The sequence below is a fragment of the Ovis canadensis genome, chromosome 13, assembly GCF_042477335.2.
Source record: "Ovis canadensis isolate MfBH-ARS-UI-01 breed Bighorn chromosome 13, ARS-UI_OviCan_v2, whole genome shotgun sequence".
In the NCBI taxonomy this organism is placed as follows: Eukaryota; Metazoa; Chordata; class Mammalia; order Artiodactyla; family Bovidae; genus Ovis; species Ovis canadensis.
Window position 1 is genome coordinate 33,404,013 of NC_091257.1, and position 23,580 is coordinate 33,427,592.

Below are 23,580 nucleotides of genomic sequence, written 5' to 3' on the forward strand. Positions count from 1 at the left end.
GCACCATAATTTAAAAATCACTGGAAAAAATATTTTCAAGTTGAAAATAGAACACACTATATACATTTCATTTAAAAATGGTGACTGTCCACACATATATTGTAGAAAATACAAGTAGAAACACATAGTGTGCTATTAGGTTTAAGTATGTGCTTACATCATTGAATACAAATCACAGCTTAATAGAACTATAAAGTGTTTGTACTTGATCCAGACTTCAGGCAGGATTTTGAGGAATAACGTTGCTGAAATGCCAGTAGCATGAGATGGTGCAGTCGACAAAATAACAGGTAATGTAGGGTAACAATTGGTAACATGTTTTAGAAATTCTTCACTTACCTGCTGATGACTACGGTGACTGACTGTAACTGGACTTTTCGTAAACACATTAATATATGAGTTTATTACTGACTTTACCATATTAACATTGAATTAGGAAAATTTTTTTTATGAGAGATATATTTTTCTTACCATTTAAAGGCTCAAAGTTGATTCTACTGATAGATCTTTTGATTTTTTTTAAGCCCTTATCTGCCTTAATATGATTACTTTGTGGTAGCCTGCTGCATGAATTACATGTCATAATTGACATAAATGGAGAAATGCCACACTACTTTTTAGATGCAATTGGAAATAATCATATTTTCTGCAGACGTTGTGTGCTGTAGTACTGTAGGTGTGACATAAAATTGAAATAGGCATCTAACAGTAGTATGCTGCAGTTCATGGGGTCGCAAAGTGTCGAACACGACTTAGCGGCTAATACTACTTATACTAAAAGACAGCAATACGTCTTTTAGTATAAATTTAAAAGTACAGTCTTTGTATTTCAGTGAAAGTGCATTTGCACTAAATTTTGTCATGATACCTTTATTAAAGCATTCCATTATCAATTTGATTTTTATTTAAAAAAATTTTCAGTTTTATTTCTTGAGTTGTTTCTGATGTTTCTCAAGATTATTTTATTAATTTCTTATTATGATTATTTGCCGAGCTGTGGCATGTGGGATCCTAGTTCCCCTACCAGAGATAGAACCTGCACCCCCTGCAGCAGAAGCATGGAGCCCTAACCATTGGGATTCCAGGGAAGTCCCTCAATTTGATTTTTAAAACAACTGATAGAAATATTCCTTAAAAATTATGGGATTCTGAAACCCTGTGAAAATAGGAAACATAATAAGTATTCCAGAAAAAGCCTTCCACGTAGGTGTAGGCCACTGAGCTAAGTGCTAGAGTTTAAAGGTGACTGGTGATCTTCTGCCCAGGTGTCACTGTGATCATGAAAATAGCCATTTTAAAGATTAACTAAATTATAAGTTAGAATTATAATTAGCAGTAAAATTGGAATATAGTGATAATAAAATGCATGACATTACTTGTTCTGGTGAGAATCAGGGAATGCCTCTTTGAGAAAGCAGCTTGGACACTGGGTGTTGAGGAGTGGTGAGTGTCTTTACAGAAGAAGCGTTACTGGGAGTCTAGACTCGGGAAGATCCTGATGGAGATGGGAGGCCTGTGGCACTGAGGTCCCCAGCTCGGCCTCGTGTTTGTTGCAGGTATGGCGTGACCTAGAGGGCGTTATAGAAGAATCCTCTGTGGCAGGTTGTTGGAGAGGATGAGGATTGAGTGAGCCTCCAATTTGAGGGCTGCTGTAATCATTCAGGTGAGAGGCACATTGATTCTGTACGAGGGTGATGGCCAAAATCTAAGATCTTGGCCATGAACTCTGGATTCACAAGACCTAGCAACTGTGGGGATTAGGCAGGATGGAAAGAGGTGAAACAGGTGATGCTGTTTTTCAGAAGGGTGCTAGAATTGATACAGGAGTTGGGTTTCATTTTGGTCTACTGATTTTGAGGTATCTTGGGACATCCTGTTGGAAATTTAGATCATGAATTCAGAAAAAATATTTAGTGTTGGTGAGCTGTGTGTAGATATTTTCATGGGTTAGGTTTTGAAGGGCTTCCCAGGTGGCGCCAATGGTAAAGAACATGCCTGCCAGTGCAGGAGACTTAAGGACCATTCCTGGGTGGAGAAGATCCCCTGGAGGAGGGCATGGTAACCCACTCCAGTAATCTTGCCTGGAGAATCCCATGGACAGAGGAGCCTGGCGGGCTGAGGTCCATGGGTTTGCAAAGAATCAGATATGACTGAAGTGACTTGGCATGTGTGCAGATTTTGAAACTGTACACTTTTGGGCTTGTTCAGGGAGACGGTGGTGAGTGGTCCATAGTAAGAGCCCACAGGGGCCATTTAAAAGGTGAGGAATCTCCATCATTATGGAGATTCAAAAGGAATCAAAAGCACCAGCAGCTTCTTGGATTCTAGACATCAGCAAGAGTGTTTTGTAGCATCTTGTCTCATCATTTTAAGGATAGATTTTCCCTTTTGCAAGTGGTATTTCATCATGTTGCATAAACCCTGTTCATTGTCAACTTTTCACCTAACGGTTTTAGCACCCATTAATTATCTTTGCCTGAATGAATGATTTCATTAGGAGTTGAAAATGGTGATTTTTCTAATTCTATTAATTATTCTATTATTATGTGCATTACTCTTCATGTTTTCTGAAAGGACAAGCTTTCCTCCTCAACTATTGGTTACTTTGAAATACCATTTCTACAGAAAAAGCAGGCCGTATTTTTTTAATGCTCTCTGTTTGATTGTTCATTTTCAAAGTAGAGAGTTGGTATAATAATACTTTCTAGTGGTGGGAAATGAATAGCAAAACCAGGTCCCTAGTCAATGGTAGGAGCACAAGATCCTTGATGTAAAACTTGTGCTTCTGTTTCTCCACCCTTCCATCTTTCCTCTCTTCATGGATCTTTTAGTTTCTGTCATTAATAAATTTGTCTGCCTTTTATGACTTATTTGAATGCCTGGTCAGTAAGTTTAGGGACTACCATGTGAAGCATAGATTTGCTTTGTTGTGAAGTTATTATGCTCAAGGAAGGGCTCTTAATATTTTGGGATGCAGTGAACTTTAGTTGCTTCATTTGCTTGATTCCTTTCTTTAGACTTCGTCTGTGTCCTCTACTCTACTTTACCCTTTCCGTGTTCTTATAAGCAGAGTCAGTACTTCATCGTGGACGTGGAGCAGCCGCCTAATCTCACCAGCATTTTCCTTGTACTTGTGGTTGTGCCTCATCACAACTTTGACCCACAGTAACCAGCAGGATACAGAGTTTTTCTAGTAAAAAGTAGTTGCTGCTAATTCTACTATTGTGTTTCTAATGTTTACTTTCTGTAGTTTGGTTATAAAAAGTTACAAAGTTTCACACTACAGTTTATACTGGTAAATATGTATAGATTAAATTTTTTTTCAGAAGTCACAATATTGGCATAGGTCCAGGATGACCAGTTCATTTTTAAGTTTTATCCTCTGATGGAACAGAAAACAGTATCCTGGTCTATTCTAAGGTCTGTGCAGTCAATCCTATTATGTTACATTTTTTGTTTCTGTGTGTGTTTGCTGCTAATGTGGTTTAAATAATGAAGAATAAGAATCAATCATGTGTATGAAGATTTTTACAGCCAGACTACCCTCAACAAAGTTTTTAAGGAAAATATTTGGGTATGTAATATGGGCACTGTTGTTAAGTTAGCTGAAGTGAGGCTAACATTTTAAATTTGTTCTTTTAGAAGATACTTAGATTTAGCTATTGAACTGAAATGCTCAATTTTCCTACCTTATCCTAGCCTTCTCATTTCTTTTCAGAACACTGAGATTAAGCCAAAGCTCTAAAGCCAAAGCAAGTTGTTATAAATTATTATTTGAAAGAAATACCTTGGCTGCTCTGGGGTATATTAAATAACTATTTATCAATCAAAGACATCTCATCTCAAGCATGTTGGGGTGAACAATTATGTGTATATTATGTACCATGTGTCGGGATAGGCTAATTTTTTTCTTTTCCCATTATTTGAATTAATGTTTACAACTAGCTTGTGAAGGAGGTAACTGAAGAGCCCAGAGTCTTCAATCTCTTGCCCAAAGTCGTGAAACTATGAGGATCTAAATAAAGTGCAAATTCATTCATCTTCTGTTATAAATGTTTTTGGAAAATTATAGAAAACATGTCACAACATTATTCTAAGATTGGAAAGAAGAAGAAAAGAGCAATGCCATGACTGAGTGATGTAAAAGTCTACCATGGAAGTATTTTCCTGCAGAGGTTGGCCCAGAGGAGGGCAGCGTGTGCAGTTCTGTCCGCTGTGCTCCTACCCATGGGGCCACAGCCATCAGACTCCCTTTCCCAGGCAGGTGACTGCATTTCTGAGGTCTAAACTGGAGGAAATGACCTCAGTCAGCTCTTTGGTATCGACTAGGGGAAAACATTTCAAATATGTAGAATCATTTTTCTTCTGCTACTTTAGAAAAACCAGGTGCATCATTAATTTGCAAAGTCTGGTTTTTTACAAGACACCTTTTTGTTTCTTTTTGAATAGAAAGATGAAAACTACAGAAGCCTCCCACGGGACACTAGTAACTGGTCTAACCAATTTCAGAGAGACAATGCTCGCTCATCTCTGAGTGCCAGTCACCCAATGGTGGACAAGTGGCTGGAGAAGCAAGAACAGGTAACATAAACGCATCCTTCTGCTCGTGTCGGTGGTATAACTTCCTGGCCTACCCCCTAGGCATTTCCCTCCATCACAGTGATGCTTGGAGATAAGTGGTTCTGCCCAACTGTAGTTAAATACCAGGCTCTGTATCTGAGTGTGTCTAACATAAATGTAGACTGTTTTGGTGGTGGTCCCTGAGCAAAGATTTCTCCTAAGCAGTTGCTGTAGATTCTCAAGAATTACCACCATAGAGCTTTTTGGGTTGTGAGGCACAGATATTTGGTATGAATAATGCAGTTTATAAGTAGACTTTCAAGGCCACCCGTGGGGGACTTCTCTGGCAGTCCAGGGGTTAAGACGTCACCTTCCAATGCAGGGGGTGCAGATAGGTCCCACATGCCTCACAGCCAGAAAAACCAAAACATAAAAAAACAGAAGCAATATTGTAACAAATTTAATGAAAACTTTAAAAATGGTCTATATAAAACAGAGGGGCTTAAAACAATTACCTATGAGTTCCGCTCTCTATTGAGAGGCAATAAAGTCAAAAGATCTGAAGGTTTGAAATAAAAATTTCTATTTCCCTTGACTTCACTTTATGGGAGAAGTAGACATTCTAGTATTGTTTCAGCAATTGTCAGGTCTGGGGGCTTCTCCTTTCACAAAAGACCAAGACCTGTTGGAGGCATCTCTGTTTTTGCAGTTGCTTAGTTCACTCTGCAGAGTAGCCGCCTCCAATTCATAAAATCAAAAATTGGTCACCACTCAGCATACATAATGGCTTCCTATCTTAGGAAGGGGACTGTTTGCCATTTGTATGAAAACTAAGAGGTTTTCTGCTAAGTTTTGATGTATAAAAAAATTCTTGCAGTGTCATTTAAAAAAAAGTGTTAATTGCTTATTGTTAGTTACAGCGTTTTCTCTGTAGTTTTAATAGTATTGATATTAAAAATCTGTGTGTTTGGTTCCCGCATCACTTATTTAAAAAGTTCGTATGGATCACAAACTAGGTGAGTACTCAGTGACAGGATGCTTGGTTGTGTATTTGTTTCAGTAATTTCTAAAATTATTGATAATGTGGTTGCCTAGATACTGGAATAAGCTGTTTTTCAATTTAGATTGATGATATCAGTGGAAGGAAACCCTATTCTACTGAATTCATCTCAGTCTATTTTTTCAGTATAATCTCCTAAAATAGTTCTATGTATGTGGGGTATTTGAACAATGAAAAACGACAGTTTGCCTTTGATGCCTGCAATGATATGATTTTTATCTGATTGTAAGGAGCATAAAACTTTGTGTGATGGAAAATTTTTTAAATAATTAAAAAGCCATTGAAGTTCTAGTAGGAAGAACAAGTGATAAAAACAAATGAAAAACCAGTGGAAATGAAATAGTAATACCGATTAGGTTAAAGTCCACGAGATTATCACTTTGAAGTAAAGTTTTTTTATTGTTTACTTTTTATTTGAAAAAAGTAGTACAATAAATTATAAAGACAGCACAGAGTTCTGATGCACACTTCACATGGCTTACTGATAGCAGCTAACATAAATAACCACATTATCAAAAAAGTTGAAACAACACTATTAACTATTATTTGGTTTCTGCCAGTTTTTACTTGTATTCTTTTGATGTATGTGTGTTAGTTGCTGTCATATCCGACTCTTTGTGGTCCCATGGACTATAGCCCACCAGTCTCCTCTGTTGCCATTTCCTTCTCCAGGGGTTTTGATGTATAGATTTATTTAAAAAATTTTTATTGGAGTGTAGTTGCTTCACAGTGTTAGTTTCTGCTGGACGGCAAAGCGAATCAGCTATACGTATACATACATCCTCTCTTTTGTGGATTTCCTTCCCATTTAGGTCACCACACTGTGTTGAGAGAGAGTCAGCTCTCACTGAAGCAACTTTTTAAAATGAAGATGGTTTAGCTGGGCTGGGGATCAGACTGGCAGCTGCCTGCCGTTCACCTTGTACGGGGTTTGGGCTCTTGGTCATCATGTCTACCCCCAGATTATTCATATAATAGATGAGTTTATCATTAAACCTGCCTCATCAGCGATGTAATACCTGCTGAGGGTTTACAGTCATGCCTGGTACCCAGAAAAACTCACTGTGTCTTAGAGTATTTGCTGGAAAAGCATTGGGTATGAATACAGAATATCTGGATTGTGTGATAAGGAAGCACTCCTTGTTCCTGTAACAAGAAGTCTGGGGGAAGGGCAGAGGGGGCTTCACTTTTGGCCCCGGTGGCCTCCCTCAAGGCCTGGGGTCCCCAGCTGTTCTGGGAGTCTCCCGAGGTCTCCACTAGTCTCTTCCTGCATGATTCAGACCATCACATCCTTGCAGAGGAAGGGGGCCATGCCCTTCTCTTCACTGTGGCTGACTTGAAAGCAGATAAGCTTTCCCTGCCAGCTTGCCTCTTTCCTTACCCACCAGATGCCCTCTGTGTTTTGTTGTTCAGAATTGCATGACTTGCCGGCCCGTTTCTAAATCAGAGGCAGTAAAGTACCTGTGTTGGTTTAGTCTAATCAAACTTGACCTCCTGGAACTAGGGGTGGAAATAAGGGTTTACCTTTCCTGAAACACAGTTGCTCGTCACTAAACACAACCACACACACACACACACACACACACACACACACACACACACAAAATCAGGGCTCTGTTCCAGCAAAAGTTGCTGATTCTGATCGTTTTTTTTTTCTTTTTTTTGCAAGATTCAGAGAAAAAAAGTTGGCAGCCAAGAGTTTCTAAAATATTATACATTTAATTATTTCTAAAAATATAACTTTGTCTTAATGTTGCAGTTGTAGGCCTGTAAAGAAAGTAAAATAGTTTTTCTTTGTAATTTTGGAATTTCTTTTTAAGCAAAAGGAATTCATTGAGAAGCCACACAAACACATCCCTCCACCCCAAATAAGCCTTGCTTTGCTTCTTTTGAAGTTATCTTAAGTATTTGTTCTATGATAAAAAAGTTTTTTTAAAAAAGTACTTTTTCAGTCTATGTAGCCCACTGTAGATGACATTCAGTTCAATTCAGTTCAGTCTCTCAGTCATGTCCGACTCTTTGCGACCCCATGAATTGCAGCACGCCAGGCCTCCCTGTCCATCACCAACTCCCAGAGTTCACTCAGACTCACATCCATCGAGCCCGTGATGCCATCCAGCCATCTCATCCTCTGCCGTCCCCTTCTCCTCCTGCCCCCAATCCCTCCCAGCATCAGGGTCTTTTCTAATGAGTCAACTCTTCACATGAGGTGGCCAAAGTACTGGAGTTTCAGCTTTAGCATCATTCCTTCCAAGGAAATCCCAGGGCTGATCTCCTTTAGAATGGACTGGTTGGGTCTCCTTGCAGTCCAAGGGACCCTCAAGAGTCTTCTCCAACACCACAGTTTAAAAGCATCAATTCTTCGGTGCTCAGCCTTCTTCACAGTCCAACTCTCACATCCATACATGACCGCAGGAAAAACCATAGCCTTGACTAAATGGACCTTTGTTGGCAAAGTAATGTCTCTGGTTTTCAACATGCTATCTAGGTTGGTCATAACTTTTCTTCCAAGGAGTAAGCGTCTTTTAATTTCATGGCTGCAGTCACCATCTGCAGTGATTTTGGAGCCCCCCAAGATAAAGTCTGACACTGTTTCCACTCTTTCCCCATCTATTTCCCATGGAGTGATGGGACCAGATGCCATGATCTTCATTTTCTGAATATTGAGCTTTAAGCCAACTTTTTCACTCTCCTCTTTCATTTTCAAGAGGCTTTTTAGTTCCTCTTCACTTTCTGCCATAGGGGTGGTGTCATGTTCATATCTGAGGTTATTGATATTTCTCCCAGCAATCTTGATTCAGCTTGTGTTTCATCCAGTCCAGCGTTTCTCATGATGTACTCTGCATATAAGTTAAATAAGCAGGGTGACAATATACAGCTTTGACGCACTCCTTTTCCTATTTGGAACCAGTCTGTTGTTCCATGTCCAGTTCTAACTGTTGCTTCCTGACCTGCATATAGGTTTCTCAAGAGGCAGGTCAGGTGGTCTGGTATTCCCATCTCTTTCAGAATTTTCCACAATTTATTGTGATCCACACAGTCAAAGGCTTTGACATAGTCAATAAAGCAGACATAGATGTTTTTCTGGAACTCTCTTGCTTTTTTGATGATCCAGCGGATGTTGGCAATTTGGTTTCTGGTTCCTCTGCCTTTTCTAAAACCAGCTTGAACATCTGGAAGTTCACGGTTCACATATTGCTGAAGCCTGGCTTGGAGAATTTTGAGCATTACTTTACTAGTGTGTGAGATGAGTGCAATTGTGCAGTAGTTGACATTACCTAATTGCTAATTGATTCCTGAGCCCACAACATCTTTTTCCTTAGCTTAAAGAAATGATGATTCATTCATTAAATTTAGTGGTTTACCATCAGCTAGATAATTAACCAACCTGAAAACTACTTAACTAGACAGGAAGAGCAAAAACAAAATTCATATTAAAACTTTGGCTTAAAGTAAGCACAGTTGTTTGGATAGAAGAGGACAAATAAGTTATGCTGGATACACTGGAAATCTAGTCCAGCCATTCTCATTTAATTGTAGATTTATTCATTTAGCTGTTCCCATGAGTCATCTGACTTTAATGGCCTGATTCCTTGTCTGTGGTTTTTTTTTTTTTTCTGCCTTAATTTTTACCATTAAAAATAAAGTAAAGGAGCGGCATCAGGTAGATAAAAGAATGTTTCATATGGTTTAAAGAAAAGTCAGCCCTTGCCTTTAGGATTTGAGGTCACAAGGGTGGAACTGGTATCTCCTCTTAGTTCTGCCATCTGTCCTAAAGAGGTCGGGAGAGTTCCAGATTCTATATGCCAGCACTTGTTTTGTTTTTGCTCTGTTTCCTACTGGAGTGCTTGCCTCTCATTAGCTCTGTTTTTTGAAGGCAATTATGCCCACACCAGCAGTGCCAATGGGACTAAACATCAGGGATGAAAAGGACAAAGGAGGGTGTGAGTGCTGAGCTAGCAGGCACATCTGGAAGCTGAGGTGCTTTCCCTTTTGTGGATGGACCCTACATAGGAGGGCCACTGAATCTTCCTTCCCTCAGTGTTGCTAAGTTACACCTCTGTGACCAGAGGTATGTGGTATACTGACCTCTGACCCAGGAAGCACTTGGAATCAAACTTCACATGATTATGGAATCATGACTGACCTCATTGCTCAGAATAACCTGTAGCTGCATCCTACATCAAGATCATCTCAGAAGGTAGGACTGAGCATCCTTCAAAGGCAACCTTTTCTTACCTCAGTCATTTGACTTCCTTCTTCTGAGAGCATTCAGAGGAAGCACAGAGGATTTGAAGACTAAATCAGTATTTGTTGTGTTGCCTTTAAAAAGTTCTCCTGGGACTTCCCTGGTTGGCCAATAGCTAGGACTCAGCTTTCCCTGCAAGGGGGCATTAGTTGGAACCCTGGTGTGGGCACTAAGATCCCACCCACATGCCATGCAGCCAACAAGTTTTATAAAAATAATAAAATTAGGTCTTAAATAAATAAAATGTAAAAAAAATATTCTCCTGCTTTAAAAATTTTGATTCTAAGATCTAAGTAACAAAAAACGCAACGAAGTCCTTAGTTTTGATGTGTGGCTATGTTTTAAGAAATCTGAATTTCTTTTTATGCTTACCACTTCCCTGACTCTGCATGGACTATAATATTGGCAGATAATAGATCATAAACTGCCTTTGTTCTTATATCCCCATGGTTTATTGCAGCTAATAAATTCCGCAAAAGAGGAGGCAGGATCTTTACAATATGTGATTGGGAGAATTTGGGACTAGAACTGCAGAGGGACCTTAAGGGAAATTTAAGCTAATTGGGAGCCTGCCATTTTCACTACCTTGTCTGGGTGAACAGGCCTGAAGCCAATTAACAGAAAGAGTGGTGAGGTGGAAGGCACATTCCAGCCACCACTTACGCTGTGTTACAGGGGACGACTGCCCTGACCTTTAGAGGAAAGTCCATGCTTTAAGGTTTTTCCCATCAAGCAAAAACTTCATCTAATTGGCAGGTTATACTGAGGGAGGCAGACTCAGGGAAAGCCTTAAATGTGTGGTGATGGCGAGATTCAGGCTTGACATTGAATGTGCTGCCGCCGCCCCGCTGGAGCCTATGAGGCTGTGAGGTTTAGAAGCGCTGACCTGCCTTTTTCTTTCTCATTTTGTGTACTTCTGTCGCTGTCTCCAGACCGGATGCTCTTGCTGCAGACTTTTTCATGTCGACAGGACATTTCTGACTTATGATCACATCTTCCTTCTAAAATGAAGGTGGTTAATCCAGGGAGGGATAGGTTTGTTTTTATGTCAGCCTGTGTTTGTTGAGTTGTAGAGATTATAATGAGAAAATAATTGACTGTTAAATAGAAAACATATGTAATAAAATAATGCCAGAGAATGAATGTTTATCATTGGTCTTATTCGCAAAAAAAAAAAAAAAGTCCCAACATTGTCTGCTTATCCTGATGCTTTTTAAAGGTTTTGAAAATATTTACACATTATGACTACTACTCACGTGCTACACAGTGAGTATATTCACAAATCATAGAAAAGGTAAGTTAGTATGAAAGCGTTTCACTTTTACTTTTCGTTATAATTTGTTTAAGGCCAAATTTTTGAAGATCTGGGGCAGAAGTAAATTTTAAAAATTAGAGCCTGGGGACTTTGCTGGTGGTCCAGTGTCTTAAGACTCCACATTCCCAATGCAGGAGGCCTGGCTTCCATTCCCGATCAGGGAACTAGATCTTCCACACTGCATCTGAGAGTTCTAATGCTACAACTAACACCCAGTTCAGCCAAATAAATAAATGAATAAATAAGTAAAAATAAGCATTAAAACATAAAAGTTACAGTCTGTTTTGGATGTGAATGAGCAGTGTGCGAAGAAACATTTTTAGGATGGATACGTGTGTAGGTATGGCTGGGTCCCTTCACTGTTCACTGTTCAACTGCCATGACGTTGTTAATTGGCTACAAATACAAAATAAAATAAAAAGCTTTATTTAGAAAAAAAAAAAAGAGAAACTTTTAAGTGTATCCAGATTTTTATATAGGGATAATTAAAAAAATGAGTAAGTCAGTCAGTAATTCCTCACAGTCCTAGGTCTTGCCTGTTTCGCCCTGGTGTGATGCGTAACAGAGGCCAAGGGTCACGCCATGGGCCCTGTCTGCACACCTCTCTTTGCGGCTGATTTTCCTTTCATCCACCTGCACAGGGTCAGATCCTCATTCTTTCCCAAGTGCTTAAAAGCCTTTTCTAAACAGGGAAGAAGAAAATTCTCCTTTCAATGACACTTAGAACCATCCAGATGACATAAATAAGTTGTTTTCCAGAATGTGAACTGGGCATACTTTCTTAATGACAAAATTAGGAGGTGGCTTCCTCAGAAACCTGATTACAACAGCTGCAAGCCCATCACTGAAATGACTGCAAGGTCATCCAGTTAGAACCAGGAGTCACGATGGAAATTCTGACCAGGGAACTGGTCGGGCTTTGTGGTCTCTGCCGACATTAACGGAACAGGAGGTAGGGTCTGGTGCTGGCAGATAGTAATTAGAATGTGTTTTGTTTGTTATTTCTTTAGCACATAGACACTGAGGAACCAAAAGACTGGATTGTCTGGTTAAAAATAATCGAAGGTCCTTGCCTCCCAATTCTCAAACTCTACAGTTTTCTATTAAAAGGTAGGGGATCTATTAATATTATTTCCTAGTTGGCAAAGTTTGGCAGAACTTGTGCAGAAGCAAGTATAGTTGTGTTCCCCTCCAGCAGCAGCAAATGGAGAAACAAGAAACATTGATCGTTTTAAAATTAAATTTAGCTTTCATTATAAAATGCCAGAGAGTTTCCTCATAGCAGAAACCTGTCATGTTCACAGTAACACCAAAAATAAAACCCAAACAACCTCTGAAGTGAGGTGTCATGTCTCTTGGATATGCCAAGAGCAGATTGTCTTGGACTTTGATAATGGGGTGCCTACCATAATATGACATGTCTTTACATTAGTTAAGGTTTAAAACATGATTAAAGTGACTTCTGTGTACATGACATATTATTTCTCATAAACCCTACACGGTTTCTACTTGTATTATCAAAGAACTGTGGACTCATAGCATCAAATACAAAATCAGGACTGGAAGGCAAGGGGCTGGTGGACATTTTTCCAAGAAGGGCACACGAGTTTCCTGGAGAGCCTTGCCAAAACGCATGCAGGGCCACTTTCGTGAGAGTGATAAGCTGAATTTTACCCTTATCTAAACTCATAATTCACTGGCGTGGCCTTGACTGGGTTGTGTAAACTCTGCAAACTTCATTTTCACTACAGACAAAATGGGGAAAATAATGCCCACTGTAGGCGTGTGTGCAGGGGAAGTGAGGGGACACACACCCAAACTCAGATCCAGCTTTTGGTGCATTGCAGGCACTTGCTCGGTGCTGCTTTCCTGTCTTAATTTTGGGGGAGAATGGGCTTAATGGTTACAGCTCACTTAACTCTCTCTAGTTTCGAGTCACTGAAATGTTATTTTCTCCTAGCATATTAGGTGTACCACTTGGTGTGCTGGGCTGGTTTGTTTTCATCCCTGGTGTATTCTAATGCCCTCATCATCCTTCCAGAATTGGATTCTTGCTTCCATGGCATCTTATCAGAATTAGAATACAAGTTAATCATTTTAAATCATCTCTGGTTCTTCTCTGAAGAACCTGGTCTGACATAAGAATGACATTAGTGTTAATCGGTGTGTCTGTGTCCATGTTTTATATTCGCTTCTGTTCTTGACAAACACGTGTGGTTTTGATACGATTAGACCTAAGGATACCGTTTGAGATTGCTAAGTGTCTTACGAGGCCTTCTGCTTGGCCACTTCCTGAGCATCTGGGTCCCTTGGTGAATGGAGGACGCTCCGGAGGCATAGTTCTCCTCGTTGGTTTTTGGAGTGTTGGGTTGGGGTAGTGCGGTTTAATGGGAACTAGTCAATTCTCCTGTTCCTTTATGACTGGCCCTTTTTATTGCTTCTTTGGCCTATGGAGCTAAAAGCCTGGGAGCAGCAGGGAAGTGCGTCTGAAATTCTACTGAGTGAAAAATCTTTGGTAGTGTGTGGATTAACCTTCACGGGGTGTCTGTTAGTAGCTGATGATTTCCTTGCCTGTGAATATAGCTGCTATAACTCGATGTTTAGAGCTTGTGCTGTGGATAAAGGCACATTTTCTTTTTTAGCTACGACCCTCAGGTGCCTTTTCATATATTCATTGCAGGCAGTCTTCAAGATTTTTGTTGTGAGCTGCACGATTAAATATGACTATGAAAAGAATACAAGTTTTCTCCTCTCTCTTCTACATTCACTGAGCAGTGAACTGCTCTCTTTTAAAGAAATTTGGTGAAGAAGTTGCATTAAAATCTTTAGCTTACAGTATGTGGTCTTCCCTGCCCGTGTCCTGCAGCCTGCCCATAGCAAGTGAATCCCACATAAGCCGTTTTAAATTGGGGGGTTTTGTGATCTAGGTAGGTGTAGTTTTTCAAAGTCAGTCTCATACAGGCTTTTTCCAGCTACGTTCAACAGGATTCTGGAATGGTCCTGAAAAAAATTGCTATTTTTAAACACTAAAGCATTTTGCTCAATGGTTATATGTTCTTTTCTCCCACTGAGGCCTGAGTATATGTGCCCTGTAGTATTTTCATTGGGTCTGTGTATCTGTGAGCTATTTTTTCCTTCAGTTTTTCCCTCCTTTCTTTCTCTTTCTGCTCTTATGGCTGAAGGAGGTTTTTGATCAGCTTTCTTCATTATCTGAAAAGATTTTAAAGAAGAAAATACTGAAAATAAACATGTAGTTTCCATGATATAAAGGACTTCCCTGTAGCTCAAATGATAAAGAATCTGCCTGCAATGCAGGAGATTAGGGTTTGATCCCTGGGTTGGGAAGATCCTCTGGAGAAGGGAGTGGCAAGTCACTCCAGTATTCTTGCCTGGAGAATCCCATGGACAGAGGAGCCTGTCAGGCTAGTCTGTGGGGTTGCAAATTGTCAGACATGACTGAGAGACTAACACACACATTTCCATAATATAACCTCAATAGCGTTGCAATGCAGCGGGGTTTGGAGTGGGCTTTTGGGTTTCACTTCATGTTTTTATAGAAATACATACTCCTTTGCAATAAGAACATATTACTTGTAGTATTTTTATTTTTAGCAAATCAAGCTTCATAAGATTGAAAGATGGAGTGATGTTTTCTCTCTTTCTCTTTATTAAGCAAATACTGTAATCACCAGATTGTAAGATAAAATGGCAATGTGGATGTTTATCAGGATCAAGTTAAAACTTTTGAGAAGCAGAGTGCTTCTTCCTGCCTGCTGTATTCCTTCACGTCTCTGAAGTCTTTCTTGTGTTCTCTGGTTCCTCCTGTTCCCAGCACCGTGTTTACACACCTACCTTGGCGCGAGCTGCCACCCTCCTCATACCTGGAGGAAATTCCCCTAAGGTCAGCAGCCCTCGCCGCTGCTTTGTCTGCTGTGCCTTCTCAGTCACAGGACTTTGTGTTTATTTCTTCTCTCTGCAGCCCTGAGTGTGTGCACGCGTGTGTCTCTGCACTCAGTCTAGTCAGCAGCTATAGGCTACCCGCTGCCGCATTCCTGGGCTTCCCTGGTGGCCCAGACAGGAAAGAATCTGCCTGCAATGCAGGAGACCTGGGTTTGATTCCTGGGTTGGGAAGATCCCCTGGAGGAGAGCCTGGCAACCCACTCCAATGCTCTTGCTTGGAGAATCCCACAAACAGAGGAGCCTGGTGGGCTACAGTCCATGGGGTCACAAACAGCCGGCCACGACTGAGCGACTAAACCCAGCACACAGGCTTCATTAACACTGGCCCTGTCCCACAAGCTCTTGTCTCCTGGCTGCCCTGCCAATTCACAGACTCAGTTCCTTCCTTCCCTTTTTTTTTAAATTGTGGTAAAAATCACATACTATAAAACATACTATTTTAACCATATTTGATTGTGCAGTTCAGGGCACTAAGTCCGTTCACACTGTTGTGCAGCTCTCCCCATCATCCATCTCCTGAAGTTTCACTTTCTGAAACTGAAGCTCTGTCCTCTTTAAGCAGTAAGTCCCCCTCCCCACAGCCCCATCCCCACCACCTGGCCCCTGGCATCTCCCGATGTACTTTCTGACCATGATTTGACTATTCTAGGTACCTTGTATAAGTGGAATCAAACAGTATTCATCTGCCCCTTCTGTATGTTGGAATGCATTTTTAAGGTTAGCTTAACATACATCCTAGAGGCTTCCCTCGTGGCTCAGAGATTAGAGCGTCTGCTTGCAATGTGGGAGACCCAGGTTCGATCCCTGGATCGGGAAGATACCCTAGAGAAGGAAATGGCAACCCACTCCAGCATTCTTGCCTGGGGAATCCCATGGACAGAGGTGCCTAGTAGGCTACAGTCCGCGGGGTCGCAAAGAATCGGACACGACTGAGCAACTTCACTTTCGCTAACATACATCCTTTCACTTTCATGCATTGGAAGGAAATGGCAACCCACTCCAGTGTTCTTGCCTGGAGAATCCCAGGGACGGGGAAGCCTGGTGGGCTGCCATCTATGGGGTCGCACAGAGTCGGACACCACTGAAGCGACTTAGCAGCAGCAGCAGCAGCATACATCCTACAAACAGATTGCACGTTCTGCCCCCTGCACGCGCCCCTCCTGCCCCTGCTCCGGCCGTGTTATACAGAAGGCTCTCACCAGCTGCCTGTCTCATACGTAATAGTGTACATGCATCAATCCCAGTCTCCCAGCCCATCCCACACCACCCACTTGGTGTCCACAGGTTAGTTCTTTCTGTCCTTTATCTTTCCTGTATCTGCCCCCCTCCCCCCGCCCCTCCCTAATCCTCATGCTTGAAGGAGGGGCACATTCCTGCAGCCTCAGGCTATTGTCTCTTCTTTCATCAGCCTTTTCTTTATTACACTTACAAATTTGAATTTATCTTTGTTTATATCTGTTTCCATGCACCAAAATGGCACAGACATCTTCCTGGTTACTGTTTGTTTGTAGCTCTGACTCATCCCCCATGTGTTTTTGAGTGAATAAGTGTTTTGAGAAATCTGAAGGAGAAAGTCCATAATGATTTTACTTTTCCTGATACCCTGTATTGCAGGTTGATTCTTTGTTGAGTGGACTAGATTGGCTGTTTTTATGCCATAAGATATGATCCTGTGATTTTTATTAGTTACCAGCTAAAAACTGCAGATTATAGGTAAAGCAAAGAAAACCTGTTAAATATTAAGACATGTACATAAGTCAACCTTATGCATGTGGTCATACTTCTGAGTCATCAGTGTTTGGCTACATCCTTGCTTGTTTTGCAAGGGGTGCAAGTTTTACACCAAAAACCAGGTCTGATGGAGAGCTTGGTCTTCATCATTTTCAGACTTATTTAATAACTTCTTACCTTTCCCTGAGAGTGTCTTGTAACTGAACATGGTGTTAAAAGGTGAGCTCGAGCAGTCTGTTACCAGCAGTGTCTCTGCATCCTTATAATTTTCGCTGTATCACAGGTCACAGTTGCCCTGGGAAAGACACCTGAGGCTTTTCAGGCTTTTAAAGCTTTCTAGAGAACATCATGATCACAGAAGGTGCAAGCTGCTGGGACTTACTTAAGGGAGGCATTAGTGGGACATTAAAAAAAAGCCCCCTAAAATGTTGCTCACGTTCCAACATAGTCACCGATTCTATTAGCTGTAAAGTTTTTAATTACTTGAATATTTAAAATATTTAATTATCAGAAAATGTGAAATTACTCTGTGGTTGTAGCTAAAGCGACAGATTAATTTTCCATTTAATTGGAAAACAATATTTGAACAAGTTGTTTGATTATATTTAATATTTTATAAGCAAGTGAGTTGAATGTAATATATTCTCTCCTGAATATATCATATATTTTGTTTGTTTCAGAGCTGCTTTCTTGCAGTTTAAAAATTGTTTTTCAGAGAGTTCTGAGGTTTGTATTGTCATTAGAATGAATATGAATTATAATTATTACTCTTGGATGCCAGGCTAGCAAAAATTTCATTTTCTTTTAGGGACAAATTTGCTTATTCTGGGAACACTGGAGTTTGATATTTACATGTTCAGTGTATAACATGTGGATATTATAAATTCTGAGCCTACCATTAGCATTTTAGATCTAGTATATAGATTTTTTATATTATTTTCTTCATCCAATTCTGAGTAACATTTCTCTTCTTATACATGGATATTTCATATGAAATTGAATTTTAGAAATTATTTTCAAAAAGAGATGTGATGTCCTTTATTTCTTATGGAAAATACTCTGGGCTCATTGGACATCTAGTGAGATGAGTGAGAAGAATTATGGGGTCTTCTCTGTTATCCTGAAAGTTAGTATACTCATTAGACTATATGGGGATTAATTTGATAATATGTACTTCTTCTTTTTTTAAATAAAAATGTTAGGATATGTTATTTAAGTTTGGCAAAGGTGATATATTCATAGTCTACAAATGAAACATTACACATGGTTATTACAAAATACTGCCTTCCAGTGTCCAGCTCTCCTCTCTTTATGCAATCACTGTTACTGGGTTCTTATGGTTCCTTTAACATAGTACCATTCTTTTCTAAGCTAACATGAAAATATATTCTTTTTTCACATTTTTACATAAATACTATCCATCATCTTCTGAGCTTTGACTTCTCTGCTGAGAATGACTGGGCAGTCTTTATATTGAAACATAAATAGTGTCTGTTTATGAAACAGTTTAATAATTTTCCTTTGTACAGATGGGACATTGTCTGCTGATAAGCACTCTGCTGTTCACTGGGCTTTGCACCCCAATGAATAACCTGTGTCCTTAAGCTACTTGGCATTGACTGTCTCGTGGATAGATACCTAAAATTGAAATTGTACATTTGTGGGTTTGTCCGAGAGTATATATACATATGTAACTTTGATAGATGTTTCCAGACTGACCTCAGTAGATATTGGACCAGCTTATACTCCCATCAGCAATACCCAGGAGATCCCCTGCACTCTGTCATTTTACCTTACAACATGAGGTTCTGTGAAATCTGTTCAGCTGACGAGATGTGCCTTTAAAATTCCTCCCTTTCCATGCTCTCTAGAACAGAAGTGTCGACTCAGTTGGCAGCACGTGAGCTGAGAGTGGGCTTCCTTTCCTCTTCAGGAGAGCATGTCACTCAATCCTTGTCTTCCTGGAAGGAAAAGGAAGCCTTAGGGGTAGGGGTGGAGGTTCTTGTTATTCCTTCACAGACAAAAGACACAGTAGTATTAATTTTTTCTGTTTTTAATTCTTTCCATGCTATTCTATTTATTTGTTTTTTGGCCATGCCACGTGGCATGTGGGATCTTAGTTCCCTGAGCAGGGATCGAACCAACACCACCTGCACTGGAAACGTGGGGTCGTAACTACTGGGCTGCCAGGACAGTCAGTGTTTCTGTTGTGGGTGGGTCTTCCTGCTGTTCTTTTACCGACATCCCAGTGCTTTTCCCCTTGCTCCAGCATTGCCAGCTGCCTGGACCTTCTTTGATCTCCAGATTCATGTGGCTCTTCCATCACTGGCTTTTTGAACATGCTGGTTGACTCTCCCTTCCTCTCTTCCTAACTCCTCTCCTCTGGTCAGAACTAGGAGAGCTCCATCTCTGGAGAGGTCCTGACACCTGCCTCCTGTGACCCATTATCCTATCGCCTTGCTTCTGGCCAAACCAAAAGAAGGTGTACCCAGCAACTGCTGATTCCCTTTCTTCCCAACATAGCAATTATGTTTAGCATAGCATAGCATCAGGCTTCATTTTAAATGTGTCTTTTTCTTTTAATGAGAGCATGCCAGTATTTGTTGCTCTGGGTTCTGTTTTTGAGGGAGGCATGCATTAACCTCTGGTGGCATGAAATCTCTTTCACAACCTTTGCCTCTAAACACAACTTTACTTTCATTGAATGCACTTGTAGTTGTAAAGGGCTACCTATTTGTAATTTTTGTATCTAAACAGTTCTTCTCATGAAACATTTTTGTAGCAAACATTCCAATTAAAAAATATACTATTCCTTAGATAGTATATCTTTCCTTACATTGAATGTTTAGGTTTTCAAGAATCTCTTCTAGATTAAGTTGGGGAAAATTTGAAGGGAGGGCAAGGAAAGTTAGATTATATCAGCAGAAATCTAGGCTTTTGGACTTACTCCTATTTTAAGTCCCTGGAGGAACTAATTTTCCTGAGAACTTTGTATTTTAATCATAAACAGACCTGATTCAGTAATACTTTCATAAACCTTTGGCTGAGAGTTTGGCATTAATGTCCTGAACTCATAGAAAGAGAAACATATTTCTGTGGATTGGCCAAGAAAAATAGGTCTCAATTCAAATAAAAATAATGTTTGTTATTTTAAAAAGATTTTTCCACTGAGTTATGTGTTAAACTTTTGCTAATTTGGTTGTCTAATATTGGACATGACTTAGCCAGCAATTTGATATACTTTCTGTGGCTCAGTATAATGACTATTTGAGTTTTTACAATTTTGCTCTTGAGTAGGAGTTAAGTTGAATTAGGGTATACATAATTATTTAATTAACTTTTATTATTTATTTTGTAGATTTTTATAAAAAGAAAAATCCCACATCTTATTTCCTTGAATATGTTGGAAACCGTAAAATATGCAGAGGGTTTTATTGATGGTGACCATGTCTTCTTTCAGGTGTGTGTGCATTTTTCCTTCTGTAAGTGGCTGGACTAGCACTGTGGACCTACTGCATCCCGAGGAAGTCTTTCTCTTGGCTTCTCTGCCATTCTCTCTGTAAACTCACTCACTGTTTTATTTGCAGAAATCCCTTTCTTTTGCTCTGCCTGAGTGTGTGCAGGTCATTTTTCTAAATGGAATTTTATGTGCTCTTCTTTGGCATGACCTTTTAGTTTCTCTTCCCATCCCTCCAGCCTTATGTTACCCACAAATACTAGCGAACTACTTCTTTCTAGATGTCTTTCAGCCATTTTTACACTTTCTTCCAAGCAGAGGGGAAATGGTCCCTAGTCTGAGGGGCAGTGTGAGGTAAAGCCCCTAGTTCTGGACCTGACCTGCCGTCCACATCCAGTTGTGTGATCCATCACAGCCTCTGGATGCTAGGATGACCTCACCCCCTGCAAAATGGTCTGTAGTTAATTTCCGAATGTTTCCTAGAGCTAGAAAATTCTGATTGTTGGTGACTTTCTTCTTTTTTGTCATTTTGCCATGAGTCTCCCAGGTTTCAAACTAATTTTGCTTTCTCTCTTCCTTCTACTGCTTCTTGCTTTATCTATTGCCGGGTGCTACATATTATACCTTTAGTCTGGCATGTATCTGTGCCTTTCTGCTTTCTTTGCACCTGTTCGCACTTCAGCCTCACTCCCTTCGACTGGACTCATGTAACATTTGTCTCCCTCCACTATCTGTCCCTTCCCTAATCAATGCTGCATCTTCCTGTTTGCTTCATCTTTCAAAGCACCATTTGTATTGCATCACCTCCAAGTGTAAAGGCATTAAACATCTCTCCTGCACGGATTTAAAATTAACCACATCAGCTGGGTGTTCCGAGAATTCTGCAATCCAGAACCCTGGTTAACTTTTTTTAGGCTTTATCTCCCACCATAACCTCATGCAGATCCTATGTCAGACTTCTGGGCCTTCCTTTTTAATGAATATTATCTTTCTTCTGCCTCCAGTGTCCCCCCACCTTTAAAGTCAGTGTCAGGTCCTTATTTACTTAGTCCAATCTCTGGTCTGTTTTGTTTTTGGCTGTGCTGCACCATTTGCGAGATCTTAGTTCCCTGGCCAGGGATTGAACCCGGACCCTCAACAGTGAAAGTGCTGAGTCCTAAGCCCTGGACTGCCAGGGAAGTTACGTATGTTTTGGATGCTCACTCTGAGACATCCGCCTGCTTGAGAACAGAGTGGTTAGAACAGGGAAGAGGTCCAGATTGGGTCCTCGTTCATGCTTCTTACCTGGGATCCTAAATAAGATGCTTAATCTCTAGCTTCCCGGAGGGGCGGGCATATCCTGGATGGAAATTGTCGCTTAAGGAAAACCAGTATTCCACAAGCCTCTCTGGAGAACAAGGAGTCTGGTAAATTTTGAGGAACTCCAGATCGTCGATTTCAGTTAACGATCTTTCCACAAGGCACCGGTCAGTGTTTGTCTCATGCATCCGGTGTACTCAGTGTGCCAGCAAATCTGGAAAACTCAGCAGCGGCCACAGGACTGGGAAAGGCCAGCTTTCATTCCAATCCCAAAGAAAGGCAGTGCCAAAGAATGCTCAAACTACCGCACAATTGCGCTCATCTCACACACTAGTAAAGTAATGCTCAAAATTCTCCAAGCCAGGCTTTGCAATACATGAACCATGAACTTCCAGATGTTCAAGCTGGTTTTCGAAAAGGCAGAGGAACCAGAAACCAAATTGCCAACATCCGCTGGATCATCGGAAAAGCAAGAGAGTTCCAGAAGAACATCTATTTCTGCTTTATTGACTATACCAAAGCCTTTGACTGTGTGGATCACAATAAACTGGAAAATTGTGAAAGAGATGGGAATACCAGAGTACCTGACCTGCCTCTTGAGAAACCTATATGCAGGCCAGGAAGCAACAGTTAGAACTGGACATGAAACAACAGACTGGTTCCAAATAGAGAAAGGAGTACGTCAAGGCTGTATATTGTCACCCTGCTTATTTAACTTCTATGCAGAGTACATCATGAGAAACACTGGACTGGAAGAAGCACAAACTGGAATCGAGATTGCCGGGAGAAATATCAATAACCTCAGATTTGCAGATGACACCACCCTTATGGCAGAAAGTGAAGAGGAACTAAAGAGCCTCTTGAGAAAGTGAAAGAGGAGAGTGAAAAAATTGGCTTAAAGCTCAACATTCAGAAAACGAAGATCATGGCATCTGGTCCCATCGCTTCATGGGAAATAGATGGGGAAAGAGTGGAAACAGTGTCAGACTTTATTTTGGGGGGCTCCAAAATCACTGCAGATGGTGATTGCAGCCATGAAATTAAAAGACACTTACTCCTTGGAAGGAAAGTTATGACCAACCTAGACAGCATATTAAAAAGCAGAGACATTTCTTTGCCAACAAAGTTCTGTCTAGTCAAGGCAATGGTTTTTCCAGTGGTCATGTATGGATGTGAGAATTGGACTGTGAAGAAAGCTGAGTGCCAAAGAATTGATGCTTTTGAACTGTGGTGTTGGAGAAGACTCTTGAGAGTCCCTTGGACTGCAAGGAGATCCAACCAGTCCATTCTAAAGGAGATCAGTTCTGGGTGTTCTTTGGAAGGACTGATGCTAAAGCTGAAACTCCAACACTTTGGCCCCCTGATGGGGAAGAGTTGACTCATTGGAAAAGACTCTGATGCTGGGAGGGATTGGGGGCAGGAGGAGAAGGGGATAGCAGAGGATGAGATGGCTGGATGGCATCACCGATGTGATGGACAGGAGTCTGAGTGAACTCCGGGAGTTGGTGATGGACAGGGAGGCCTGGTGTGCTGCAATTCATGGGGTCGCAAAGAGTTGGACACGACTGAGTGGCTGAACTGAACTGAACTGATCAGGTGATTTTCGAGTCAAAGATGTTCTGGTGCAAGGAGGTGAGGTCCTGTGCTTATAGCCACAGGCTCAGACTTGACTTCCGCTTTGAGGGACTTCCTAGTCTGACCACTATGAGCTGCTTTTTCCTTCTCTGGGCAATTAGGGAAATTATTAATACCCCCTCCTTTTTTTTTTACTAACACAGTTTTTCAGAAGCTCTAATGACCTCCTCATAGTGATTGACAGCTTATGCTTCTAAACCCTGAAAAACTATGGTCACTTTGACTGGACTCTTTGACTCTTAAAAATTGTCTTATTTGTAAAATAGTGGATGGTATTCACTTTGGGTCTTGAAAGATGACAGTGGTACCCCTGG

The 23,580-nt window shown here is 40.7% G+C and overlaps 1 protein-coding gene across 26 annotated transcripts in view; it reads left to right on the forward strand.

Annotated features, from left to right (window-relative positions):
* The window catches only part of PARD3 (par-3 family cell polarity regulator), a 572,731-nt gene that overhangs the window by 266,194 nt on the left and 282,957 nt on the right, over positions 1-23,580 (forward strand). For 19 of the 26 annotated variants that reach the window (XM_069546411.1, XM_069546421.1, XM_069546415.1 and 16 more), the window contains exon 5: positions 4,450-4,581. The exons of the other annotated variants lie outside the window; for them this stretch is intronic. In XM_069546411.1, coding sequence (XP_069402512.1) covers positions 4,450-4,581 — 132 coding nt within the window. The remainder of the gene's footprint in view (positions 1-4,449; positions 4,582-23,580) is intronic. 26 annotated transcript variants of the gene reach the window in all.